We start from the raw sequence: 23,238 nt of genomic DNA on the forward strand, positions 1-23,238 counted from the left end.
TGCACAATCATTTTAGTCGGTACTCACCACATAGTCAAAAATAAATTGGTCACATTATGCCAACCAAATTTATTGCCACCGTTTTTTTTTCAACAAATAGGTACATGTGGTCTAAACATTCAACCATTTTACTTTCAAGCAAAACAATGTGGTGTTCCAAAATAGAACCTTTTTGTCCAGCAAAGTGTAATTCGCATTAGTACCCGGCGAGAGTCAAGCAGAATGCAACACGCATTCTGAATGGCTCTCACCGGGTCCTTACTCAGCCAAGAATCATTTGATTCTCGGCCGGGATTCCAGCTGCCTTGTCCTCGGTGGGGGGCGTGGCAGCCCCTCAGCCAATGAGGAGGCTGGAAGCAGGGCCATCCCCGCTCCGAGCCTCCCCGCGACTGAGAGGCTGCCTTTGCCCCCCGCCAGGGACTCGAGTAAGGCTTTTTTTTTTATTTTTATTTTTTTTTAAATCCCTTTTCCCCCCATCTCCCCTACTTACCTTCTTGTTCCTGCTTCCCCGGCGAGGGAAGCCTCCAGCCGTGTGGAGACTCGGAGCCGGGCCGTCCCCGCCTCCACACATTGGAGACTTCCCTTGTCCAGGACGCATGTACCTTTTTTTTTTTGTTTTTTTACTTTATTTTATTCCTGTCCCACTCCCGCCCTCCCAACCCCACTTACCTTCTTTTTGATCCTTTTTCGGGAGCGGACGCGCTGGGAACACTTGTGTCCGCTCCTGATGGCAGCCATCGAAAAGGAAAACAGACTCAGTTTTCCCCTTCCATGGCGGCCATTTTCTTGGTTGTTTCGAGACAGAAAAAAATGCTTTTAGTGCCCCTGTCACGCACATAATGCGGGCCGTGGTACTAATAGCAATATGACCCTCGCGACGGGGGCATTACCGACTCAATAACGATGGGCCCCAGGGCATTACTTGAGTCGGTAATGCACCCGCCGCTCGGGACATATTGCTTAAATATTGCACTGCAAAAATATATAGCACCAGCAAAAGCATATGCCAGCTCACAGAGAACATATTGTCTCGCTCCTCAACATCAAAAACTAAAATATATAAGCATAGCACACAGCATGGCATATACTACACCATTCCACTCGGTTTGCACAAAATTAAATCTCTCTACCAGTGTGCAAAACAGAAAGGAGACATCCCCGATCCATCCTACAATTAGAATATTCTTCCAATCTATCACTTCCGCATCTAGCGTTCTTGGCAACATTACATACAATTAAAGGAGACTTTTTTGTTTCATTACTCCCACTGGGAAAATCTACTTCAGGTAGATTGCACCCACTATCTTAGTCTTATCTTCCTTGGCTCTCTGGGTGCTCAAATGCTGGCTCTCCTCCCTGCCTGTGGGGTAGCACTGGCTCTGGCATCCATCCTGGTAGGACTCCCACCCCAGGCTGAGAGAGGTGGTCATCTCCTCTCGACGGTCATGATTACTGATCTTGTCACAACAATATACGTTCCACTGAAGCACAAATGCATGTTCACCGTTTCAAGCCAACCCCCCTTCCAAGCATCAAACCTACCTTCCACCACTTCCCATTCCTCTACTGAACACTCTTGTTACTTTACCAAGTGTTATATTTGCCAACCTCACAAAGCCCATGGATGGCCTCCATTTATTTGTTCTACCGTCTCAGTCAAGCTGTTCCGTGAGCTTCTAAAGTGAATGTGGGAACCAGTGAGGATTATGAAGCTAGTGCCAAATAAGCAATATACACATTTGATAAACAATAGATTTTTCTTCGCAGGAAATATGGAGTTCAAATAATATATACCCTGAGACTTTGTTGCTTCAACAAGTTCTACATGTAGCAACATCATTTTTTGTGTGTTCACAGAAAAGCCATCTGAAATGTTTTTGAGAGGAAAAAGGTAAAAACAAAAACTAAGATTCCATTTTTTGAAAACACTGATAAAATATCACCATAGTAAAAACAAAACAAAAACAAAACGTACTATAAACTGGAAATCATTAAGCACTGACAAAACAGTTTAAGTAATTTTTTTAAACACAAAATCAGTTGTTTGTTGCGTATGCAGATATGTTGCACGTATGGCTTGTAAGTATTCACGGCAAAGGAGATATGTACTCTAAGCTCCCCATTTCCCTTCCACTAAGCAGGTAGAATTAACTTTGTATTGAGAAGCTAACTTGAGCTGCGGTACTTCAAATAGGGAAGTACCCACATTTGAAGGACTGCTATACATGTACTGGAACAGTGCCAAAACTCTCATCAGGGTGCACCATTTTTATCTGTTGTAGGGCTCTACAACTGTTCTTTAAAGACTTGCGACTAAAACTACCATTAGTTCTAGCCTGCATAGTCAAAGATGGGGAATAATGGGAGTCATATTCCAAAACATAGGGAGTGCTGCAGAATTGCAGTCCCCTGATCTACACTAGAATGCATATGCAAAGCAAGATAAATTGTAAAAAGCTTGTCAAAAAAAAGAAAATCAATTTCTGCTGGGATGGACATGTGATCTGCAGGTCTTTGGTTCAAATATCGGCGGAATCAACCCTGCCTTTTACTCTTCAGGAGGTTAACAAAATGAGTGCACATTATGAATGACTGACGTCTGTGTATAAAATGTTCAATGTCAAGTGTTTGCCTACGACAAATACCCAAAGATATTGCAATAACCCCCATCTGCACACATAATAGAAAAAATACATACCCAGAATTGTTCAGTATTTCTAAAATTTGCTTGCTGAACCCACATTTTGCCATCTAAAGTCAATACATATAAAGAAATTAGTTCATGGTTCAAAAGACTACTAGGATACAATCCTTTTGACAATAAACAAGTACAGTAAACAAAATCAACACAAATGAACTCCATATTCGCTTGGCATGAAACGGAAAACAAAACTGGCATTAGTGTCTCACAGACTAAATTTAAGGCGAGTCAGCAAAAGCACTGGCAACACTCAATCTTTGATCAAACATTCTAAGCTATCTTCTCAAAATGTAAAAAAACATTACTAAATGTTTGAATCCCTTAATAAATGAACTCAGATTTATGAACAGAAGTAAATGCACTACCTGATTCATGAATACAACTCGTAGGAATGGAGGTGAAGAAAGGACATGAAATAGGAATCAAATGTCAGCATTTATGTCAGATTATTTTAGCATTAAACATATTAAAGAAATCTATGTAGTTCACATTTATCTTGTTTAGTTCTAGACATATTTAGCATTATCGTGTGTGACTCGGCAGCTGCAGGAAGAGAATTAAAAAAGAAAGTACCAACATAAACTAAGTCGAGACAATTCACACCCACCAAAAAATGTAAATGTATGCAAGAGAAAGCAGCGAAACCATTTCAGAGATTCAACTGTTCATATGGGTTTAATAAGCGACATAGGAAACTAGCTTTCAAATTAACATTGACAAAGCCAACAGGTAACACAAGGAGACACTTTATTCTGCATTGTTATTTGTACAAGTGACTTTAAAATCGGATTACCACCACAGAAGCTATTCATGTGGCTTGGCTGGAGCAACATCCTTAACATAGCTTGGTAGAGCCTTATTTCTATGTCTTATCAGGTTGGTTTTACAAAACCAGTTTGTTCTATTTCTAGATGGTTGGACTAGTGCTAGCTTTCAAGGTAGTCCTTACTTGGACTCTTTGGTTCAAGAGGATGCATGCTGGCATTCTGTTCTTATTAGGCTTAGGGCATGGATAAATAGGTCTAATTGTTAAGGATCAAGCCTGAGGGTTACGAGTGGGCTCAGTAGAGAAGCAAAGAGCTTACCTACTATATTGCTCATGGCGATGTATACGAGGATTGCTACCACAAATCCATCATTTTAGGAAATGCACTCCAGAGGCAGTTCACTTCCTGATTTTTATCAGACACTTTGCAGTTAAGAGGCTGGCTGCATCAAACCTATTTGGCACAGTTGTTTGCGCAAAACGGTGTCACTTATGCATATACTGGAAGCCCCTGTTGCCATTTTCTTCAGTTCCACCTTTTTACCTATGGAATTAGCAAGGAAAAGGATAACTGTTGCATGTAAAAAAGTTCTGCTTTTGTAAAAAGTCCAATCAGAGGACAGGATTTTGCAGGGTAGGAAGGAGAGCTGTGAGGAACCTGTTGGAGGAATCCTTATATCCATCAGAGAACATTATCAAAGTTAAATAGGTAACAAGTTACTTACCTATAACAGTTGTTCTCCAGCATGGGTCTGGCATGGATTCACATGCTAATGAATAAAGAATACATAGCAGTACCCACATGCACAACCACGGGAGGTGGCAAGGCTCAACATAAGCATCTCTAACCTCCTCACCAGGCTCACCTTCAAGCAAACAGGTTGCACAGCACTGCTTGGCCGACTCTGGACTCATCCCTGGAATCCCGGTCGACGCAGTAGAATTTAGTGAAGGTATGCGTCGACCTCCACGTAGCAGCCCTGCAGATGTCCAGCAGGGGCACACCAGACAGGAACACCGTAGTTGAAGCGATCGCTCTGGTCTAATGGGCTCTCGGACGGCCAGGCAACAGTCGGTTTCCCAAATGTTAACAATGGGTGATGCAGCCGGAGATAGTGCCTAAAAGCCCCGACGATGGACGAAATCCAAAATGCATTGGCAAAAGATAATTGGGCACTGATGAGTCAGGCAGAAAAATAAATAACACCTGATATTTGAGGAACTATACAACAACTTTCTGTTGTTTATGTTGTGATTGAAGTTTAATGACATTAAAGCAAAGGAATGTGTGAGGATTGAAACTAAGTACAACTCCGGAAGGAGAATTTAGAGTGAGCACCCTCAGGAACGGAGGAAGTCCGGTCCTATTTTTTTTCCAGATATTGTTAAACCTTGTGCCAAGGCTACAGGGTGTGCTTCCAGCAAATAATTTTTTGGGAACAATCAACCACATCACAATCTGAGTATTTTTGGAATATATACAAATAACAGCAGTGCCCACCCTACCCCCCTTGTTTAATATAGTCGGTGAGCCACCTGGAAATGGAAGCCTTGGAGAGGGCCTTCACATGGTTCACAGGACCAAAGTTCACAAAAAGTTGTGTCGTCTTCCGGAAACTCGTCTGCGGTCCACGTAGAACTTCAGCGCTCTAGCCACATCCAGCGAGTGCAAAGTTCTCTCAGTCGGCGACTTCGTAAAAAATACAGGCAACACCAAGGGCTTGTTTAGATGAAAGTCAGACCGCACCTTTGGCATGAAGGAGGGGTGCGTCCTCAGCACCACCCTTGTGTCGTGAAAAGTCAAATAAGGTGTCTTACAGGACAGGGCCTGAATGTCACCCATTAGTCGTGCAGAGGTGATGGCCACGAGGAACGCTGTCTTCCATAAGAACTTCAATGGAACTGTCTGCAGAGGTTCAAATGCAGGGCCCATGCGCCTAGTCAGTACCACATTGAGTTCCCACGCCGGGCCTGTAGCCTTCACCGGCGGGAACGAACGAAACAGTCCTTTGACAAACTCCTTAACCAGACGGTGTGACCATAATGACGACTGTCCCGGACATCTAGTGTAGCAGGAGATAGCCGCCAGATGAAACTTGTAGGCATGGGCCAGTCCTGCTTTGTCCAACAGCAGCAAATACGGTAGCACCTGGGGAGCCGTGACTCGTAAAGGGTCGATCTTCTGTGTACGGCACCAAACGGTGAACCTCTTCCATTTATGCCTGTAGCATTTAAGAGTAGACAATGCTCTGGCCTTGGCAAAAAACCTCCTTTCAGTCCTCTGGAAGATCGTAACCCCCGAACTCTAATGCTGCAGGAGCCAGACCTACACGTTCACCGATACTGGGTCGTGGTGCAGAATTGCGCCTCCGAACCTGGCGAGAAGATCTGCGACCACCGGAAGCTTGACTGGAGGGGACAATGACATGTCGAGAAGGTCCAGATACCAGATCTGCCACGGCCACGCCGGTGTGACGAGGATCATCCTGCACCGGGACAGTCTGAGTTGAAGGACTAGTTGGAGAAGCAACGGCAATGGAGGGAACGCACACAGAAACAACCCATCCCAGGGGAATGAGAATGCGTCCACCATGCTCCTCGGCTGGGGAAACCTGCTGGCGAACCTCCGGCACTTGGTGTTCGTCGCTGTGAACTTTACCTCTGCTGTAACTTTTAAAACACATACTGAATGTTAGCTTTGCAAACACTTCTTCAGCCTACTTTAAGGATTTGTAGCCTCCTGACAAAGGTTTCATTGGGACACCTTTACGAGAAAACATTTGATTCAATAACCAGTGCAAGACAGAAGTATTCAGATGTATAAGAATTAAAAAATATAAAACCAAAAAAAGTGATGGGTGGAAGGTTTAAAATAGAGCGTAACCAATGGCACTGCTCTGGGCAGCCTTCCACACCACTGTTTTCTAGCCTGTCTGCTCCACTGCAAAAGGGGTCCAGCCATAGGCAAATCAGTCAGGTACTGCCACCAATGGGAGCAGCCCAGCCTGAACTGTTAGGCCAGATCCCCCTTTGCACGGAAACACAAGCAACCCCAGACATGTTTCGGCCCTGTTGGGCCTCCTCAACGAGATGCAGCTTGGTTCCTAATGGCACAGTGAGCAAGGGACCCCCACATCTGGGCATACCCTCTCTCACACAGGCGAAAAATGATAACAAAAAAAGTGATAGATGGACTGTTTAGAATAAATCTGAACCTCTGGCACTGCTCTGGCCAATCTTCCACTGTTTTTTTGGCCCGTCTGCACCATTGCAAAAGGGGTCCAGCTATATGCAAATCAGTTGGGACCAAGCCTGATTTGCATGTGGTCTTTCACCTTCTGTAATGGCTTGGCCAGCTTGTCAGTCCAGAAAAACCAAACACCCCTTGAGGGTCCGGAAATGAATGATAATTGATTGGCCGGAGACCAACCGCCTCATTTACAGTGTAAGAATGGAACAAGTTACTTACCTGTAACTGTTGTTCTCCAGCATGGGTCTGGCATGGATTCACATGCTCATGAATATTCCCCGTCGTCAGGCTGGGAATCCTCGGTAAAGAAAAAACCAGTATCAGTTTTGTTTCTGCTCTGTCTTTCGTAGTAATAACCAATCACTGGTCTCTGCGTCATACTGACCACAGCCAATGACTGCCCTCTACCTAAGCACCGCCTCTGGCAGCCATCTTCAGATTTGGAAGCACGTGAAGTGGCAGTATGACCAAGTGAAAAACCGCAGAGGGGTAGGCGGGAGGGTTCGCATGTGAATCCATGCCAGACCCATGCTGGAGAACAACAGTTACAGGTAAGTAACTTGTTCCTTCTCCAGCATGGGGTCTGGCATGGATTCACATGCTCATGAATAAAGAATACATAGCAGTACACACATGCACAACCACGGGAGGTGGCAAAGGCTCAACATTAAGCAGTACATCAAACTCAACATTAAGCATCTTACCTCCTCACCAGGCTCACCTCAGGCGAACAGGTTGCGCAGCACTGCTTGGCCGACCCTGGACTCCTCCCTGGAATCCCGATCGACGCAGTAGAATTTCGTGAAGGTGTGCGTCGACCTCCACGTAGCAGCCCTGCATATGTCCAGCAGGGGCACACCAGAAAGGAACGCTGTGGTAGCTGCGATCGCTCTGGTGGAATGGGCTCTCGGACGGCCAGGCAGCGGTCGGTTTGCCAACCGATGACAGTACATGATACAGCCGGAGAGCCATCTGGAAATGGAAGCCTTCGAGAGAGCCTTCCCCTGATTGACAGGTCCAAAGTTCACAAAGAGTTGTGACGTCTTCCGAAAACACTTTGTGCGGTCCACTTAGAACTTCAGCGCTCTAGCCACGTCCAGCGAGTGCAAAGTCCTCTCAGCCGGCGACGAAGGCGACGGGAAGAACACAGGCAACACCAAGGGTTCGTTGAGATGGAAGTCCGACGGTACCTTGGGCATGAAGGAGGGGTGCGTCCTGAGCACTACCCTCGTGTCGTGAAAAGTCAAGTACGGGGCCTTGCAGGAAAGGGCCTGGATCTCTCCCACCCGTCGTGCGGAGGTGATGGCCACAAGAAACGCTGTTTTCCACGACAGAAACTTCAACGGGGCCGAGTGCAGAGGCTCGAACGGAGGTCCCATGAGCTTGGTCAGCACCACGTTGAGCTCCCACGCCGGGGCCGGAGCCTTCACCGGCGGGAACGATCTGAACAGTCCCTTCATGAACTCTTTCACCAGACGATGAGACCACAAGGACGTCCGGCCCGTGGTTCTGGTGTATCGGGAGATCGCAGCAAGATGAATCTTGATGGACGCGTGTGCCAGTCCAGCTTTGGCCAGCGTCAGCAGGTACGGCAGTACCTGGGGAGCCGTAATCCGTAGAGGGTTAATCTTCTGTGCATGGCACCAGACAGAGAACCTCTTCCATTTGTGTCGGTAGCATTTAAGAGTCGAGGACGCCCTGACCTTTGCAAGAACTTCTCTGCAGTCGGCCGGTATGTCGTATCCTCCAAACTCTAGGGCTGCAGGAGCCAGGCCTGCAAGTTCAGCGATTTCGGGTAGTGGTGGAGGATGGCGCCTCCTTCCCTGGAGAGTAGATCCGCGTCCACCGGCAGCTTGATTGGCGGGGACGCTGACAAGTCCAGAAGGTCCGGGAACCATATCTGCCTCGGCCACGCAGGTGCGACGAGGATCATCCTGCACCGTGACCTCTTGAGCTGGTTGACGAGCCGGATTAGCAGTGGCAAAGGAGGGAAAGCGTAGAGGAACAGGCCCTCCCAGGGGAACGAGAAAGCATCGCCCATGCTCCTCGCCTGGGGAAACCTGCTGGCGAACCTCCGGCACTTGGAGTTCGTCGCCGTCGCGAACAGGTCGATCTGGGGTGTGCCCCACCGTCGGAAGAGGCGATCCACTAGGTCCTGCCGTAGTTCCCACTCGTGGCACGAGCGCAGCTCCCTGCTGAGTGAGTCGGCGATGGTGTTTTTTATCCCTGCCAGATGAAACAGCACCAGAAACATCCTTTGGGCGACGGCCCAATGCCACAGGTCCTGCGCCTCCTTGGACAGTGCTGGGGACCTGGTTCCGCCCTGTTTCCTGATGTAAAACATGGTGGTGGTGTTGTCGGTGAAGATCCTCACCACCTTGCCCTTGAGGGACGGAAGGAAGGACCCGAGGGCCCAGAACACTGCACGGAGCTCCAGGACGTTGATATGGAGGGACTTCTCCGTCGGGAGCCAAAGGCCTCTCGCGTGCAGATTTTCGGTGTGCGCTCCCCACCCTTCCAGGGAGGCATCCGTGGTCACTGTCTCCTGGTGGTCTGGGGTCTGGAAGTCCATGCCCGCCGTCAGATGCATGCGGTTGCCCCACCACCGGACCGCTCGGCGTAAACTCTCGTCGAGTGTGATCCTCTCCTCGAAGCCGCCCGTCGTTTGGATCCAGCGCACGTCCAGGAACTCCTGCAACGGGCGCATCCGGAGCCTGCACATGGGAATGAGGTAGATGCAAGAAGACATCATTCCGAGGAGGGACTTGATGGACCTCACCTTGGCCGCGTCGGAAACCAACATCCGCTGTACCTTGCCCAGGATGGACCTGGTCCTTTCCTCCGACGGGGAGGCCAGAAGGGACACTGTGTCGAGCTTCGCTCCCAGAAACAGTGCGTTTTGCGCGGGTACCAGGTGGGACTTGGCGTAGTTCACGGAGAATCCCAGGTCTGTGAGAAGTTGGACGGTCCTTGCCGTGTGCTCCACGGCGAGCTCCCTCGTCTTGGCTCGGATGAGCCAGTCGTCCAGGTAGGGGTAGACGTGGATCCCCTCGCGGCGCAGCTGCGCCGCCACCGGTGCAAGGCACTTGGTGAATACCCGGGGTGCCGACCGTAGTCCGAAGGGGAGGGCTTTGAACTGGTAGTGATGCCCTTGGACCACAAACCTGAGGAATTTTCGGTGCCCCTTTAGGATGGGAATATGGAAGTAGGCATCCTCCAAATCCAACGACGACAGGAAGTCTCCTTCCTCCAGCTGACCCAGGACGTGCTGGAGGGTGACCATCCGGAACTTCTGCGCCTTGATGAACTTGTTCAGACGTCGCAGGTCTAGGATGGGGCGCCATCCTCCCGTCTTCTTCTTCACGAGGAAGTATCTCGAGTAGACTCCGGAGCCCCGAAGCCTCTTTGGGACGAGTTCGATGGCGCCCTTCCTGAGCATCGCCTTTACCTCCAGGAGAAGCTGAGGGACGTGAAGCTCTTTCCTGGCCATGGGGGGGACGCGCGGGCACCTTCTTTGAAACTCGAGCACGTGGCCCCGGGCTAAGGCGTCCAGCACCCAACGGTCGGTGGAGATGGACTCCCACACGCTGACGAAGCTCGCCAGCCGGCCTCCCACCGGGGTGCTTCGGTGGGGGCCCGACCCCACGGCCGGTTCAATCCTGTTTCGACGAGGCTTTGCCGCCTTGACCTCCTTGGCGACGACGGCGGGGTCCGCCAGACTTGCCTCGTCCTCTGTAGGCCTCCTGAGACGACGAGCGGGCCGCTTGACGGTAGGTGGAGAAACCGCCGCCGGAACCTTTGGAGGCGCCCTTGCCTCCGCTGCTCCGAAAGGGCGTCCGTCGTTGCTGCAGAACCCCAAGGGCCCGGGCCGTCTCAGTGTCCGCTTTAATGGCCTGAAGGGAATCGTCCACTGTTTTCCCAAACAGGTTGTTCCCATCGAACGGCATGTCCAGGACTCTGGTCTGTACGTCTTGACGGAAGTCCGTAGCCTTGAGCCATCCAAGGCACACGCCGTTGCCCAACTGGCGAAACCCAGTGTCGGCGATGTCCGTCGCAATAGTGATGGCGTGGTCCGACGCCACCTCACCTTCCTGTAGGATCTCCAGGGCATCCGCCCTCTTGTCGTCCGGTAGGAAGTCCAGCAGGGGAGCCAGTTTGTACCATAGCTCCCTGTCGTAGCGGGCCACGATAGCCAAGGCGTTGGCCGCTTTAATCGTCGTCGCTGCAGACGAGATGACCCTGCGTCCCATAGCGTCCAATTTCTTTCCCTCGCCGTCCGGTGGGGAAGTCGATGTGGTGGCCCCTCCCCCCCGCTTTCTTCCTGGCCGCCGCGGAGACGACGGAGTCTGGAGTAGGCTGCGCCCGGAGGCACAGGGGGGGCCGCATCCGGGACCCGGTACTTCTTCTCGTACCGGTCTCTTCTAGCTGGCGTCGTGGAAGGGTTCTTGAGGAGGGCGAGGCCCTCATCCCAAATGTCGTCCAGTAGAGGCACCGCGAGGACCGTCTTCCTCTTGGCCTCGCGCCGTTGATAAAGGAATCCTTCCTTTTTCTTCTCCTCAGGGCAGAGTTGGAAAAGCTCGGATGCCCTGGCGATCATGGAGTGGAACGATCCAATCTCGTCGGGGGAGAAGCCCTGGTGGGAGGTGAGGACGGTAGATCCTGGTCGTATACCTCGCCGTCCGTACCCGTCGCTGCCGTGTCAGTCCCCGTATCATCCCCTCGGGTGGACGGGGAGGAGGGCTGGACGGGGCGCGACGGCTGAAAAGGAGGTGGAGGGTGAATCCTTTTCTTGGGCGGGGGAACACCAGAAGGTCCCGGTTCAGGATCCCCCGACGGGAGAGGTTCCTCTGTCGGCAACGGTAGTCTCGTCCTTATCTCTGAACATAAGGACTGTATAGCCAACAAAATGGCCGCCGAGTTGTCTTGCGGCGCTGGCAGAGGGGAATCCGACGGGCGATCAGGGGCCCCGTCGGCACCCTCAACGATGTCGTCGTCACCTGCGTCGGGATCCATCCCGACGGGCCGGTCTTCTTCCACGCCAAGGCCGTGGCTTAAGACCTCAATCAGCTCTTCCTCCGAGGTTGAGGCCGAATCTACGACGACGCCCTGCCCCCCCTTTTTCTTCCCCGCCGGGGATTTCACGGGGGTCCTATCGATGGGCACAAAAGAGGACTCCCTCCGAGGTGGCAGGGAGACTCTGAGCCCCGAGGTCGCCACCACTGGTGTAGCCTCCACAGGCTGAGCCAGGGCCGCCGCGACAGTATCGATAGAGGGCTTGGCCGGATGGATTAAGGCCTTCACCACCTTAGGTGCGCTCACCGCCTTATCCTTGAGGGGGGGGGGGACACTGCCTCGCTCCCCCTCCGATGGGGCCTTCGAGCTCGACCGGGGCCTCTCCAGGAGCTTCGCCGGGTGCTCGCCCTTCCTCTTACCCGACCCAGAGCGTTGGCTCGTGGCTGAAGGTGCCGGGGAGGGTGCGCCCTGCCTGGCGCCCGTAGAGCCCGACCGTTCGGCGCTCCCGGTGCCAGCGGACTCGCGGTGCTTGGCCTTGTGTTGGACCCCCGTCGCCGGGGCGTCCTCAAAGGTCTTAGAAGACCGCTCGGATTTCTTCCTCTTCTTCTCGCCTGACGGGCTCTTCCCTTCCAGCCAGTTGGCGAGACGTTGATGGCGGTCCTTCATGGTCCGCTCCGACATATTGCCGCAAAACGCACAGTCCTTCTCCACGTGCGTCTTGTCCTCATGTAGGCAATAGAGACAAAAGGAGTGTTCGTCCTCCTTAAAGACGTTCTGCAGCTGGCATCCAGGGCAGATCCTGAACAGCTTTCCGGGCGTCGAGCTTCCCTTCTCCTGGGCCATGTCCGGGCCTGAGAAGCTTCTGGAGTCCTCCAAAAGCGTAGCTCGACGAAATCTTCACCCTTGAGGGGCGCAGACGAATCCGACACGGGTCCCCGTTGATCGGATGGAGAGTCGGTGGAGCTTGAGGCTCTTTTGACCGAAAAAACGAAGTTTTTGAGAAAAAACGTGAAAAATATAGCACTAACGCTCGAGAGCAATAGCACGAGGATCCCAACACATGAACGTGCGGTAAAAATCTGAAGATGGCTGCCAGAGGCGGTGCTTAGGTAGAGGGCAGTCATTGGCTGTTGTCAGTATGACGCAGAGACCAGTGATTGGTTATTACTACGAAAGACAGATCAGAAACGAAACTGATACTGGTTTTTTCTTTACCGAGGATTCCCAGCCTGACGACGGGGAATATTCATGAGCATGTGAATCCATGCCAGACCCCATGCTGGAGAAATATATATTCATTAGTCAATTATTACGTAGCGATTAGTTCAACTAGAGTGAAGCCATTCACTTTGACTTCATAGAGATGGAGAGATGCCAAAATCTGAAATACGTTCTGGTGATCATATGTGCATTTAGCAAATGGGTAGAAGCATATCCCTTGAAAGATTGCACAGCCATGAGCACGGCGAAGGTAATGCTAAAAGAGTATTTCTCTCGCTTTTGTCTGTCCCATGTCATATGGTCGGACAATGGTCCGCACTTTGTAGCTGCAGTGATACTGCTGATTTGCGCAGGTTTACAAAACAATAAACGATTCCATTGTTCGAGACATCCGAGTTCGGCCGGTCTTATTGAACGACATAACAGAATTTTGAAGTCCAAAATCAGTAAGATCTGTGCAGGTAGCAAATTAAGCTGGGTAGATGCATTACCAATAGCGTTACTGTGTATGCGAACGTCAGTGCAGGCCAGACCTGGGCTCTCCCCCTATGAAATAATAATGGGGAGACCGGCGAATGTGTGGTGCGCACCTCAGCCTAAGAGAATGAGAGAGGTAGAATACCCTGTACTCAGCATTTACTGTAATTTGTTAGTAAGTAAAAAAAACTGCGTTTGATTTATCAGCAGGTGCAGGAGGCATTACCGGTGCGGTATACTGGCCCAGGACATGCATTAGAGCCCGGAACCTGGGTGCTCATCAGAAATTATGAGCGGAAAACATTGCTAGCACCCAGGTGGCGTGGGCCCTACCAGGTACTTTTAACCACGCAGACAGCATTACGCGTGGATGGACGCAAGGCGTGGATTCATGCCACGCACGCCAAGAAAGTCCCATCGCCATTCGACACGTCAACTGATCGGGACAAAGACCAGAAAGAGATAGCAGCGGTTCCAGAAACAAAAATGCCATTGTCAGTCCCTTGCCACAGAAACTGCCTGATCCTGAAACGAAGACTGATGAAATTGCCATAAAAACGGAAGAGCAAAGAGTGCCTCAACTTTGTCCAGCAGATTCTGCATCTCTGCTGGCCGACATCAAGCGCATACCTCTGTGGCGCCCACCATCTTCTGTTGTGCCACAGCCTGCATTGTCGCCTGGGCACCCATCATCTGCCATTGTGCCCCAGGCTGACTCCAAGCTAGAGACCGGAAGTGCACCCACACTATTTGTTGATCACACGGTATCAGGAGCAAAATCAGTACAACCTACGGAGCAGAAAGAAGGAGTGATCACATTTTTCACTCTCTTGGTGAATTTCTTGCCTCGGTTTCCTATTTTCAGATGAAGTGGGAACCGGGGGCCTAGAGGAGGGTGGCGTAAGAGTTGTGCAAGTTAGACAGCTCACGAAATGCAACTCCTCGGTGCTAAATCCATGTGTCAGGAACCAGAGTGAACAAGCGGGGCGCACGTGGTACAAAGGAAGCTGCTCTGAAATTCTAGAGCAATGTGCAAAATGTACGGAGGCCTTGCCAGATGAATAGGCAATCCAGGCAGACAGAAAACTGGCATAAAAGATTGTAGACATTGATTGAACTTTTTCAACATCCTGGGAAGCACATTAACAAGAGATCTTCACAACGAGCACAGCAGACTAAGGACGAGAGAAGAAATGGCGGAACCAGCAAATGCCCCCTCTTGCACCAATGCTGATAGCGAGTTAAACGCAGTACATAATAAGGTGAAAAAAAGGACATGGTCGAAAGATTTGTATGTTGGGTCTAACCATAATGTGTATAATGAGGATTAGCCCCAATATTGACCATATTAGTATTATGGTATCTAGAAGAAACGCACCCTCTTGAAGTACTTTTGCCCATGATGAACATTTCCACAACGGAAAGCCCAGTCCATGCGATTTCCTATACCTTGTCCCCAATGGAAGAGAAACATAGGGAAGGATATGGGAACAACACATTGCTGTTAATAATGAATCTGACACACTCAATCCTAAGAAAAAATAATTGTTGGGTTTGTGCCCACCTGCCGCACCATGGTGGTCAGGGAATAGGATGGTATGTACAGCCCCTGCCCTTAACTTCTGCATGTTATGCTTCTCTGAGTGCCCTATATTATGGGAAATGGAACGAAAGTGAAACTGGTCAACTAGATAAAACTAATATGAATGAATTTGAGGAAGTGATATGACACACTCAATCCTAAGAAAAAATAATTGTTGGGTTTGTGCCCACCTGCCGCACCATGGTGGTCAGGGAATAGGATGGTATGTACAGCCCCTGCCCTTAACTTCTGCATGTAATGCTTCTCTGAGTGCCCTATATTATGGGAAATAGAACGAAAGTGAAACTGGTCAACTAGATGAAACTAATATGAATGAATTTGAGGAAGTGATTATGAAAACGGTGGGTTGCTCCATGTTCCACAAAAGACTTAATTACACCAGCAATAATGCCACAGGATAGATTGTCTGTACCTTATAAAACTTCTGTGATCACGTTCCACATGAACCCACAGGGGAATAAGGATGCGGAACCCCCTTCATATACAGTGAATTATAACCCTCATTCTGTTCCATTCTGTTTAAAGAAAAAGGGTTCTTTCCAGGTAGGAACATTTACCAGATGCAGGAATATAGCATTCCTTGATAAAGAAGTGGAACCAATATATGTGGGAGATCCTGTGTATTTCATATGTACAGAAAAAGCATATCCTTGGTTACCTAGGAACTGGGGAGCTACGTGTTATTTGGGATTTCTGGGGTGTTTCTTTTAAAAACATCAGACATAACCAAATTGATCAGGTCACAACCTCGCCGCAATATTGAAGACGGGTTAAATGTAGGAGACATAGCAAAATCATTCATACCATTTTGGGCCAGGCGATAAACTCTTATAACATAAAACGACTGTCTAGGATATTAGAATAAACAATAAATGGAACCACCGATATATTATATTATGCGACTCTTGAAGAAAAAGGAATTAGATTAATGTCACTACAAAATAGAATGGCCCTTGATATAATCGTAGCTGATCGCAGCAGTGTTTGCAAAATCGCGGGATCATCGTGTTGCGTATTTTTAAGTGACTCCTCCCCCACGATTTTTGAGGCGATAAGAAAATTGCATGTGTTAACTTCTGATCTTCATCCCCCTGAAGGCGGTTGGGAATTGAACATAAACTTCTGGTTCTGGGAAGTGTTGCGATCCTGGGGATGGAAACTATTTGCAATCCTAGTAGCAATCATAGGAATACTCGCGACATGTTGTTGCATTCATTGTCTCCCCATAATATGTACTGAAATTAGCGAAGAGTGTGTACAAATGATGAAACGAAAAAACATTACATTACTAAAGCAAGTACTTGCCATAGTAACAAATCTGAAACCATTAAAGAATTCATGGCAATTGATATTGATGATAATAACGAGGAGACAACAAGTGTACATGAGTCTGAATTTGAATCAGATTCCGAATCTAATCCAAATACTTGGTCGGACGAGGATGCAATGTATGGATGAGACATTTGGCTTACGGCCAAGAGGAGGGTTTGTCAGTCCAGAAAAACCAAACACCCCATGAGGGTCCGGAAATTAATGATAATTGATTGGCCAAAGGCCAACCGCCTCATTTACAGTGTAGGAATATATATATTCGTCATTAATTATTACGTAGCTATTAGTTCAACTAGAGTGAAGCCATTTTAAGATGACCAGAATCGCCATTTTGTTTTCTCTCTCTGCTCTCTCCAACGTTGCCACTTTGCCTCATGTAAAACTGCTTTGCTGTAGATATTTCGCTTCAATGGTCCAAGGCTAAGAAACATGTTGAAACATTACACTGGAGAGCCAGACAGAAATGCCCGATTCCCTCCCTCAAATATCCTTGAAAACAGGGAGCAAGGCATTTAATCATTACACAAATGCCAGCCAGTCTCCTGAAACAATAGCAATGTACGAAACTAGCATTTAAAGAGTTGAACTATGATCTTTACGGCCCCCCTGTCTGAGCCCAGTGAGGCACAGGAGAGCGGGCTGACCGCTAGAGCGAGAATCGAAACTAAGAGATAAAGAGGTCTGGTATGTGCCAGTCTCCTACGCGCAGCTTGCCCATGAATAACAGTAACGCTGTGTTCTCGCAAATAAAGAATGGTGTCTGTAAAATTGAAGATTGCAAACCGTTACTAAATATGGTGGTCTAAGGTGTCATATTTGTCACACTGGTCAATCATCGCCTCTAATTCAAAGGGAAATGAATTGGGGGTGGCATCAAATGTGTCATTACTGATTGTAAGATGCTCTGTTTGTATATAAGTAACTGATGTACGTTTTACGCTCTTGCGTCCCCCGAGGTCTGTTAAACACACATCGCTGGGCGTGGGACCACTTGGCCAACTGGGACTTCTTTGTATTGCAATAAACCCTAGATTTTGGGAACGGAACCTCGTGTCTGGCATATCTATTTGTGTGTGGTGACTGTGCCTTGTTTCCACATCCCCTCAGGGGCCCCTTCAAGCTGAAGAACTATGCAACTCTCCAGACCACAGAGCAAAGTCAAAGGTTAGGATTAATTCCAAACCTTACAGCCATCAATCTTTTGTTTTGCATAAGAATTAGATCAGACACACAGGACCAAGGGTGCAGGAGTTTCGCTGCCGGAGAGAGTTGTTGGGAGGAACCTGCCATCGTCACTTGATTCTGTGCCATCCCCCCCACGCCTCCACCCAGCGTTCATAAACTGTTTCTGCTCCACGCTGGGCCAAAGCCTGCAGGACCAATGGCGTATGAGTTTCCCTGCTGAAGGGAGTTAAGCGTACACTGGAGTTGGAGCCGGCAGAGCCTTCTGAGTAAGGAACAAGTTACTTACCTGTAACTTGTTCTCCAGCATGGGTCTGGCATGGATTCACATGCTCATGAATATTCCTCGTGGTCAGGCTGGGAATGCTTGGTAAAGAAAAAAATCAGTATCAGTTTTGTTTCTGATCTATCTTTCTTAGTAGTAACCAATCACTGGTCTCTGGGTCATACTGCCCCCAGCCAGACTGCCCTCTCCTTAAGCCCCTCCCCCGGCAGCCATCCTCAGATTTGGTAGCACGTAAAGTGGCAGTATGACCAAGTGAAGAGCTGCATAGGGGAAGGAGGGAGGGTTTGCATGTGAATCCATGCCAGACCCATGCTGGAGAACAGTTACAGGTAAGTAACTTGTTCCTTCTCCAGCATGGGGTCTGACATGGATTCATATGCTCATGAATAGAAGAATACATAGCAGTACACACATGCCCAACCACGGGAGGTGGCAAAAGGCTCAACATTAAGCAACTCGCCTCCTCACCAGGCCCACCTTCAGGCGAACAGGTTGCGCAGCACTGCTTTGCCGACTCTGGACTCCTCCCCGGAATCCCGGTCGACGCAGTAGAATCTCGTGAAGGTGTGTGTCGACCTCCACCTAGCAGCCCTGCAGATAACCAGCAGGGGCACACCAGACAAGAACGCCATAGTAGCAGCGATCGGTCTGGTCGAATGGGCTCTCGGATGGCCGGGCAACGGTCGGTTGGCCGACCGATGACAGTGCTTGATGCAGCCGGAGAGCCATCTGGAAATGGAAGCCTTTAAGAGAGCTGTCCCTTGGTTCACAGGTCCAAAGTTCACAAACAGCTGTGATGTCTTCCGAAAACTCTTCATTCGGTCCATGTAGAACTTAAGCGCTCTAGCTACATCCTCTCGGCCGGCGACTAAGGCGACGGAAAGAAAACTGGCAACACCAAGGGCTCGTTAAAATGGAAGTCCGACGGCACTTTGGGCATGAAAGAGGGGTGCGTCCTCAGCACCACCCTTGTATCGTGAAAAGTCAAGTATGGAGGCTTGCAGGATAGGGCCTGAATCTCTCACACGAGTCGTGCGGAGGTGATGGCCACAAGGAACGCTGTCTTCCACGACAAGAACTTCAACGGAGCCGAATGCAAAGGCTCGAATGGTCGGCCCCATGAGCCTGGTCAGCACCACTTTGAGCTACCACGCCGGGGCTGGAGCCTTCACCGGCGGTAACTATCATAAATTCCTTCACCAGTCAATGAGACCACAAGGACGGCCGTCCTGCAGTTCTGGTGTATCGGGAGATTGCTGCCAGATGTATCTTGATGGAAGCGTGAGCTAGTCCAGCTTTGGCCAGCGACAGTAGGTATGGTAGCACTTGAGGTGCCGTAATCCGTAGAGGGTTGATCTTCTGTGCACGGCACCAGACAGAGAACCTCTTCCACTTATGTCCGTAGCACTTGAGAGTTGAGGACGCCCTGGCCTTTGCAAGAACCTCCCTGCAGTCAGCCGGGATATCGTACCCTCCAAACTCTAGTGCTGCAGGAGCCAGGCCTGCAAGTTTAGAGACTCTGGGTCGTGATGAAGAATGGCGCCTCCCTCTCTGGAGAGAAGATCTGCGTCCGTCGGCAGCTTGATGGTGGGGACGCTGAGAGGTCCAGAAGGTCCGGGAACCAGATCGGTCTCGGCCACGCCGGTGTGACGAGGATCATCTTGCACTGGGACATCTTGAGCTGGCTGATGAGTCGAAGCAGCAGCAGCAACAGAGGAAACGCATACAGGAACAGGCCGTCCCAGGGGAATGAGAAACCATTGCCCATGCGCCACGGCTGGGGAAACCTGCTGGCGAATCTCTGGCACTTTGAGTTCGTCGCCGTTGCGAACATGTCGATCTGGGGTTTGCCCCATCGTTGGAAGAGCCGATCCACTTGATCCTGGCGTAGTTCCCACTCGTGGCACGAGCGCAGCTCCCTGCTGAGTGAGTCGGCAATGGTGTTTTTTATTCCTGCCAGATGGAAGGGAACCAGAAACATCCCATGGGCGACGGCCCAGTGCCACAGATCCTGGGCCTCCTTGGATAGGGCTGGGGATCTCGTGCCTCCCTGCTTCCGGATGTAGAACATCGTGGTGGTGTTGTTGGTGAAGATCCTCACAACTTTGCCCTTGAGGGACGGGAGGAACAACTTGAGCGCCCAGAACACGGTGCGGAGCTCCAAGATGTTGATGTGGAGGGACCTCTCCTCCGGGAGCCAAAGGCCTCTTGCGTGGAGATCTCTGGTGTGCGCACCCCATCCCTCCAGGGAGGCGTCCGTCGTCACCGTCTCCTGATGTGCCGGGGTCTGGAAGTCCGTGCCCGCCGTGAGGTGTGCACGGGTGCCCCACCACTGAATCGCCCGACGGAAAACCTCGTTGAGCGGGATCTTGTCTTCGAAGCTGCCCGCCGCTTGCATCCAGCGGGCGTCGAAGAACTCCTGTAGAGGACGCATCCATAGCCTGCACAGGCGCACTAGATAGATGCATGAGGACATCATTCCGAGGAGGGACTTGATGGATCTCACCCTGGCCACGTCCGTGGCTAGCAGGCGCTGCACCTTGCCTAAGATGGCCATCATCCTTTCCTCTCACAGACTCCAATCGTTCCACTGTATCGAGCTTCACTCCCAGAAACAGTGCCACCTGCGACAGAACCAAATGGGATTTCGGGTAGTTGATGGAGAAACCCAGCTCCGTGAGTAAGCGGACGGTGCTCGACGGCGAGTTGTCTTGTCCTTGCCCGGATGAGCCAGTCGTCCAGGTAGGGGTAGACGTGGATCCTCTGCAGGTGCAGCCGCGCCGCTACTGGTGCTAGGCACTTGGCGAACACCCTGGGTGCCGGCTTCAATCGGAATGGCAGAGCTCTGAATTGGTAGTGGCGTCCTTGGACTACGAATCTGAGGAACTTTCGATGTCCTTTTAGGATGGGGATGTGGAAGTAAGCATCCTCCAAGTCCAACGACGATAGAAAGTCGCCCTCCTCCAGCTGTCCCTGCACGTGCTGGAGAGTGACCATCCTGAACTTCTGTGCCTTGATGTATTTGTTCAACTGACGTAGGTCCAGGATGGGGCGCCAACCGCCTGTCTTCTTTCTGACAAGAATCAAAAAATTCGGGCTCCTGGTATGGAACCTATTCTACCCAGGAGGGTTAAATCAGAAACAAAATACACCAATGAATAGGTTCAAGGGTACTCATACACGAAGGGCTCCCACAATTGGTTTGAAAAAATGACTCTTCGAAATTGTTATCATAGAGAAAGATCTCTAGAGGACTTTTTATGTTGTAATTGCATGAGTCAAAAACACAACACAATTTACAGAGAGAGAATAGACATCATCAATGGTTTGTTGGACCATAACAGAACATAAACGTAAATGCTTTAAAACACCATTTACCACCAATGCTCGGGACAAAGTTGAAAATGGTGTGTGCAACAAACCCAACCTCTGTGGAGGTTTGTCAAAACAGACAGTTCAATTGTGAAACAATTCAAAGCAGAATTCTAAAGACAACGTAAAACAACTAAGAAGCAACAGATAAGATTTTTCATGTGTGAACAGCAATCACTGTGCTGTGAATTCAGGGAGTAGTATGTCTACACCAGGTGTTTCGGCCGTTTAGAATTGGGCTAAATGAGCCTCATCTTTGGGACAGCCATCATCAGGACAAGGTTCTGTACACGGGACGTCTAAGCTATGTAGCAATTGATAGGCACTGTATTAGAGATCCATACGCCACACTGGGCTGGTCTCTAGGTACTCCTTTCACCGAATAACTACAGGTGAAAAGGTCCAATGTGTTGTAAAGCGGTCAGCCATCAAAGGTATGGCTTTGGTGGTGGGCCAGATAGGCTGCCAAAAGGCTGCGTGCAGAGAGCGGGGCATCTTCGAGTGACTGAAGGAGCACACTGCACAGAGTCATTTTTGTTTCTTCTTTCTGACAAGGCAGTATCTTGAGTATACTCCGGTAGCCCCGGAGCCTCTTGGGGACGAGCTCGATGGCACCTTTCTTGAGCATCGCCTTTACCTCCAACAGCAGTTGAGGGACGTGATTTTCCTTCCTGGCCACGGGAGGAATGCGGGGACACTTCTTTTGGAATTTCGAGTGTGCGCCCGTGGGCCAGGGCATCCAGCACCCAATGGTCAGTGGAGATGGACTCCCACACGCTGACGAACCTCGCCAGCCGGCCTCCCACCGGGGTGCTTCGGTGGGGGCCCGACGCTACGGCCGGTTCAAACTTGCTTGGAGGCGGCCTTGCAGCCTCGGCCTCCTTGGCGACGACGCCGAGATCCTCTTGCTTGCCGCGACCTCTAAGCCTCCTGGGACGAGGAGCGGGCCGCCTGGCGGTACGTAGAGGAGCCACCGCCTGATCCCTTGCAGGCCCCCTGTCTGCCTCTGGTGCTCCGAAAGGGCCGTCATTGCTGAAGGACTCCCAGGGCTCAGGCCGTCTGTCGGCCTTGATGGCCTGCAGCGACTCATCCACTGTTTTCCCAAACAGGTTGTTGCCGTCGAACGGCATGTCCAAAACCCTGGTCTGCACGTCCTGACGGAAGTCAGTCGCCTTGAGCCAGCCTAGTCATCGAAGGCAAACACTGTTGCCTAACTGGCAAAACCCAGTGTCGGCAATGTCCGTTGCCACCGTTATGGCGTGATCCGACACCACCTCACCTTCCTGCAGAATCTCCAGGGCTCTTCGCCCTCTTGTCCTCTGGTAGGAAGTCCAGTATGGGGGGCTATCTTGTACCATAGCTCCCTGTCGTAACGGGCCACAATTGCTAAGGCGTTGGCCGCCTTAATTGTCGTCGCCGCGGACGAGATGAACCGTCGCCCCATTGTGTCCAATTTCTTACCCTCGCCGTCAGGAGGGGAAGTAGAGGTTGAGGCTGTCGCCCCCGCCGCCTTCTTCTTGGCCGCCGCCGAGACGACCGAATCCGGCGTAGGTTGAGCCCTGAGGCACAAAGGGGCGGCGTCGGGGACCCGGCACTTCTTCTCATACCTGTCCTTCTTGGCAGGCGTCGTGGACGGGTTCTTCAGGATCGCAAGTCCATCATCCCAGATATTGTTGAGTAACGGTACTGCGAGGACCGTCTTTCTCTTGGCCTCTCGTCTTTGATAGAGGAAACCCTCCTTCTGCTCCTCAGGGCAGAGCTGGAAGAGCTCGGATGCCTTGGCGATCATGGCGTGAAAGGAGCCAATTTCGTCAGGTGGGGAAGCCCGAGGGAGTGGTGATGGAAGGTCTGTTCCGTCGTCGTCGTATCTGTCGCTGTGTCATCCCTGGGGTCCGGTGAGGGGGATGAGGGCTCCACGGGTCATGGGGGCAGGGAGGGGTGAACTCTCCTCCGCTTGTTCGGAGGGCTTCCAGACGGGCCCGGTTCGGGATTGTCTGCCGCAGTTCATGGTAATCTTGTCCTTATCTCCGTGCAT

General features: G+C 50.5%; 1 protein-coding gene across 4 annotated transcripts in view; it reads right to left on the reverse strand.

The window, feature by feature from the left end:
• GLRX3 (glutaredoxin 3) overlaps positions 1-23,238 on the reverse strand; it is a 539,364-nt gene that overhangs the window by 138,866 nt on the left and 377,260 nt on the right. For all 4 annotated transcript variants that reach the window (XM_069611446.1, XM_069611443.1, XM_069611445.1 and 1 more), the window contains exon 8: positions 2,699-2,751. In XM_069611446.1, coding sequence (XP_069467547.1) covers positions 2,699-2,751 — 53 coding nt within the window. The remainder of the gene's footprint in view (positions 1-2,698; positions 2,752-23,238) is intronic.

This window comes from Ambystoma mexicanum, chromosome 8, assembly GCF_040938575.1.
Source record: "Ambystoma mexicanum isolate Mex_15411 chromosome 8, UKY_AmexF1_1, whole genome shotgun sequence".
Lineage (NCBI taxonomy): Eukaryota > Metazoa > Chordata > Amphibia > Caudata > Ambystomatidae > Ambystoma > Ambystoma mexicanum.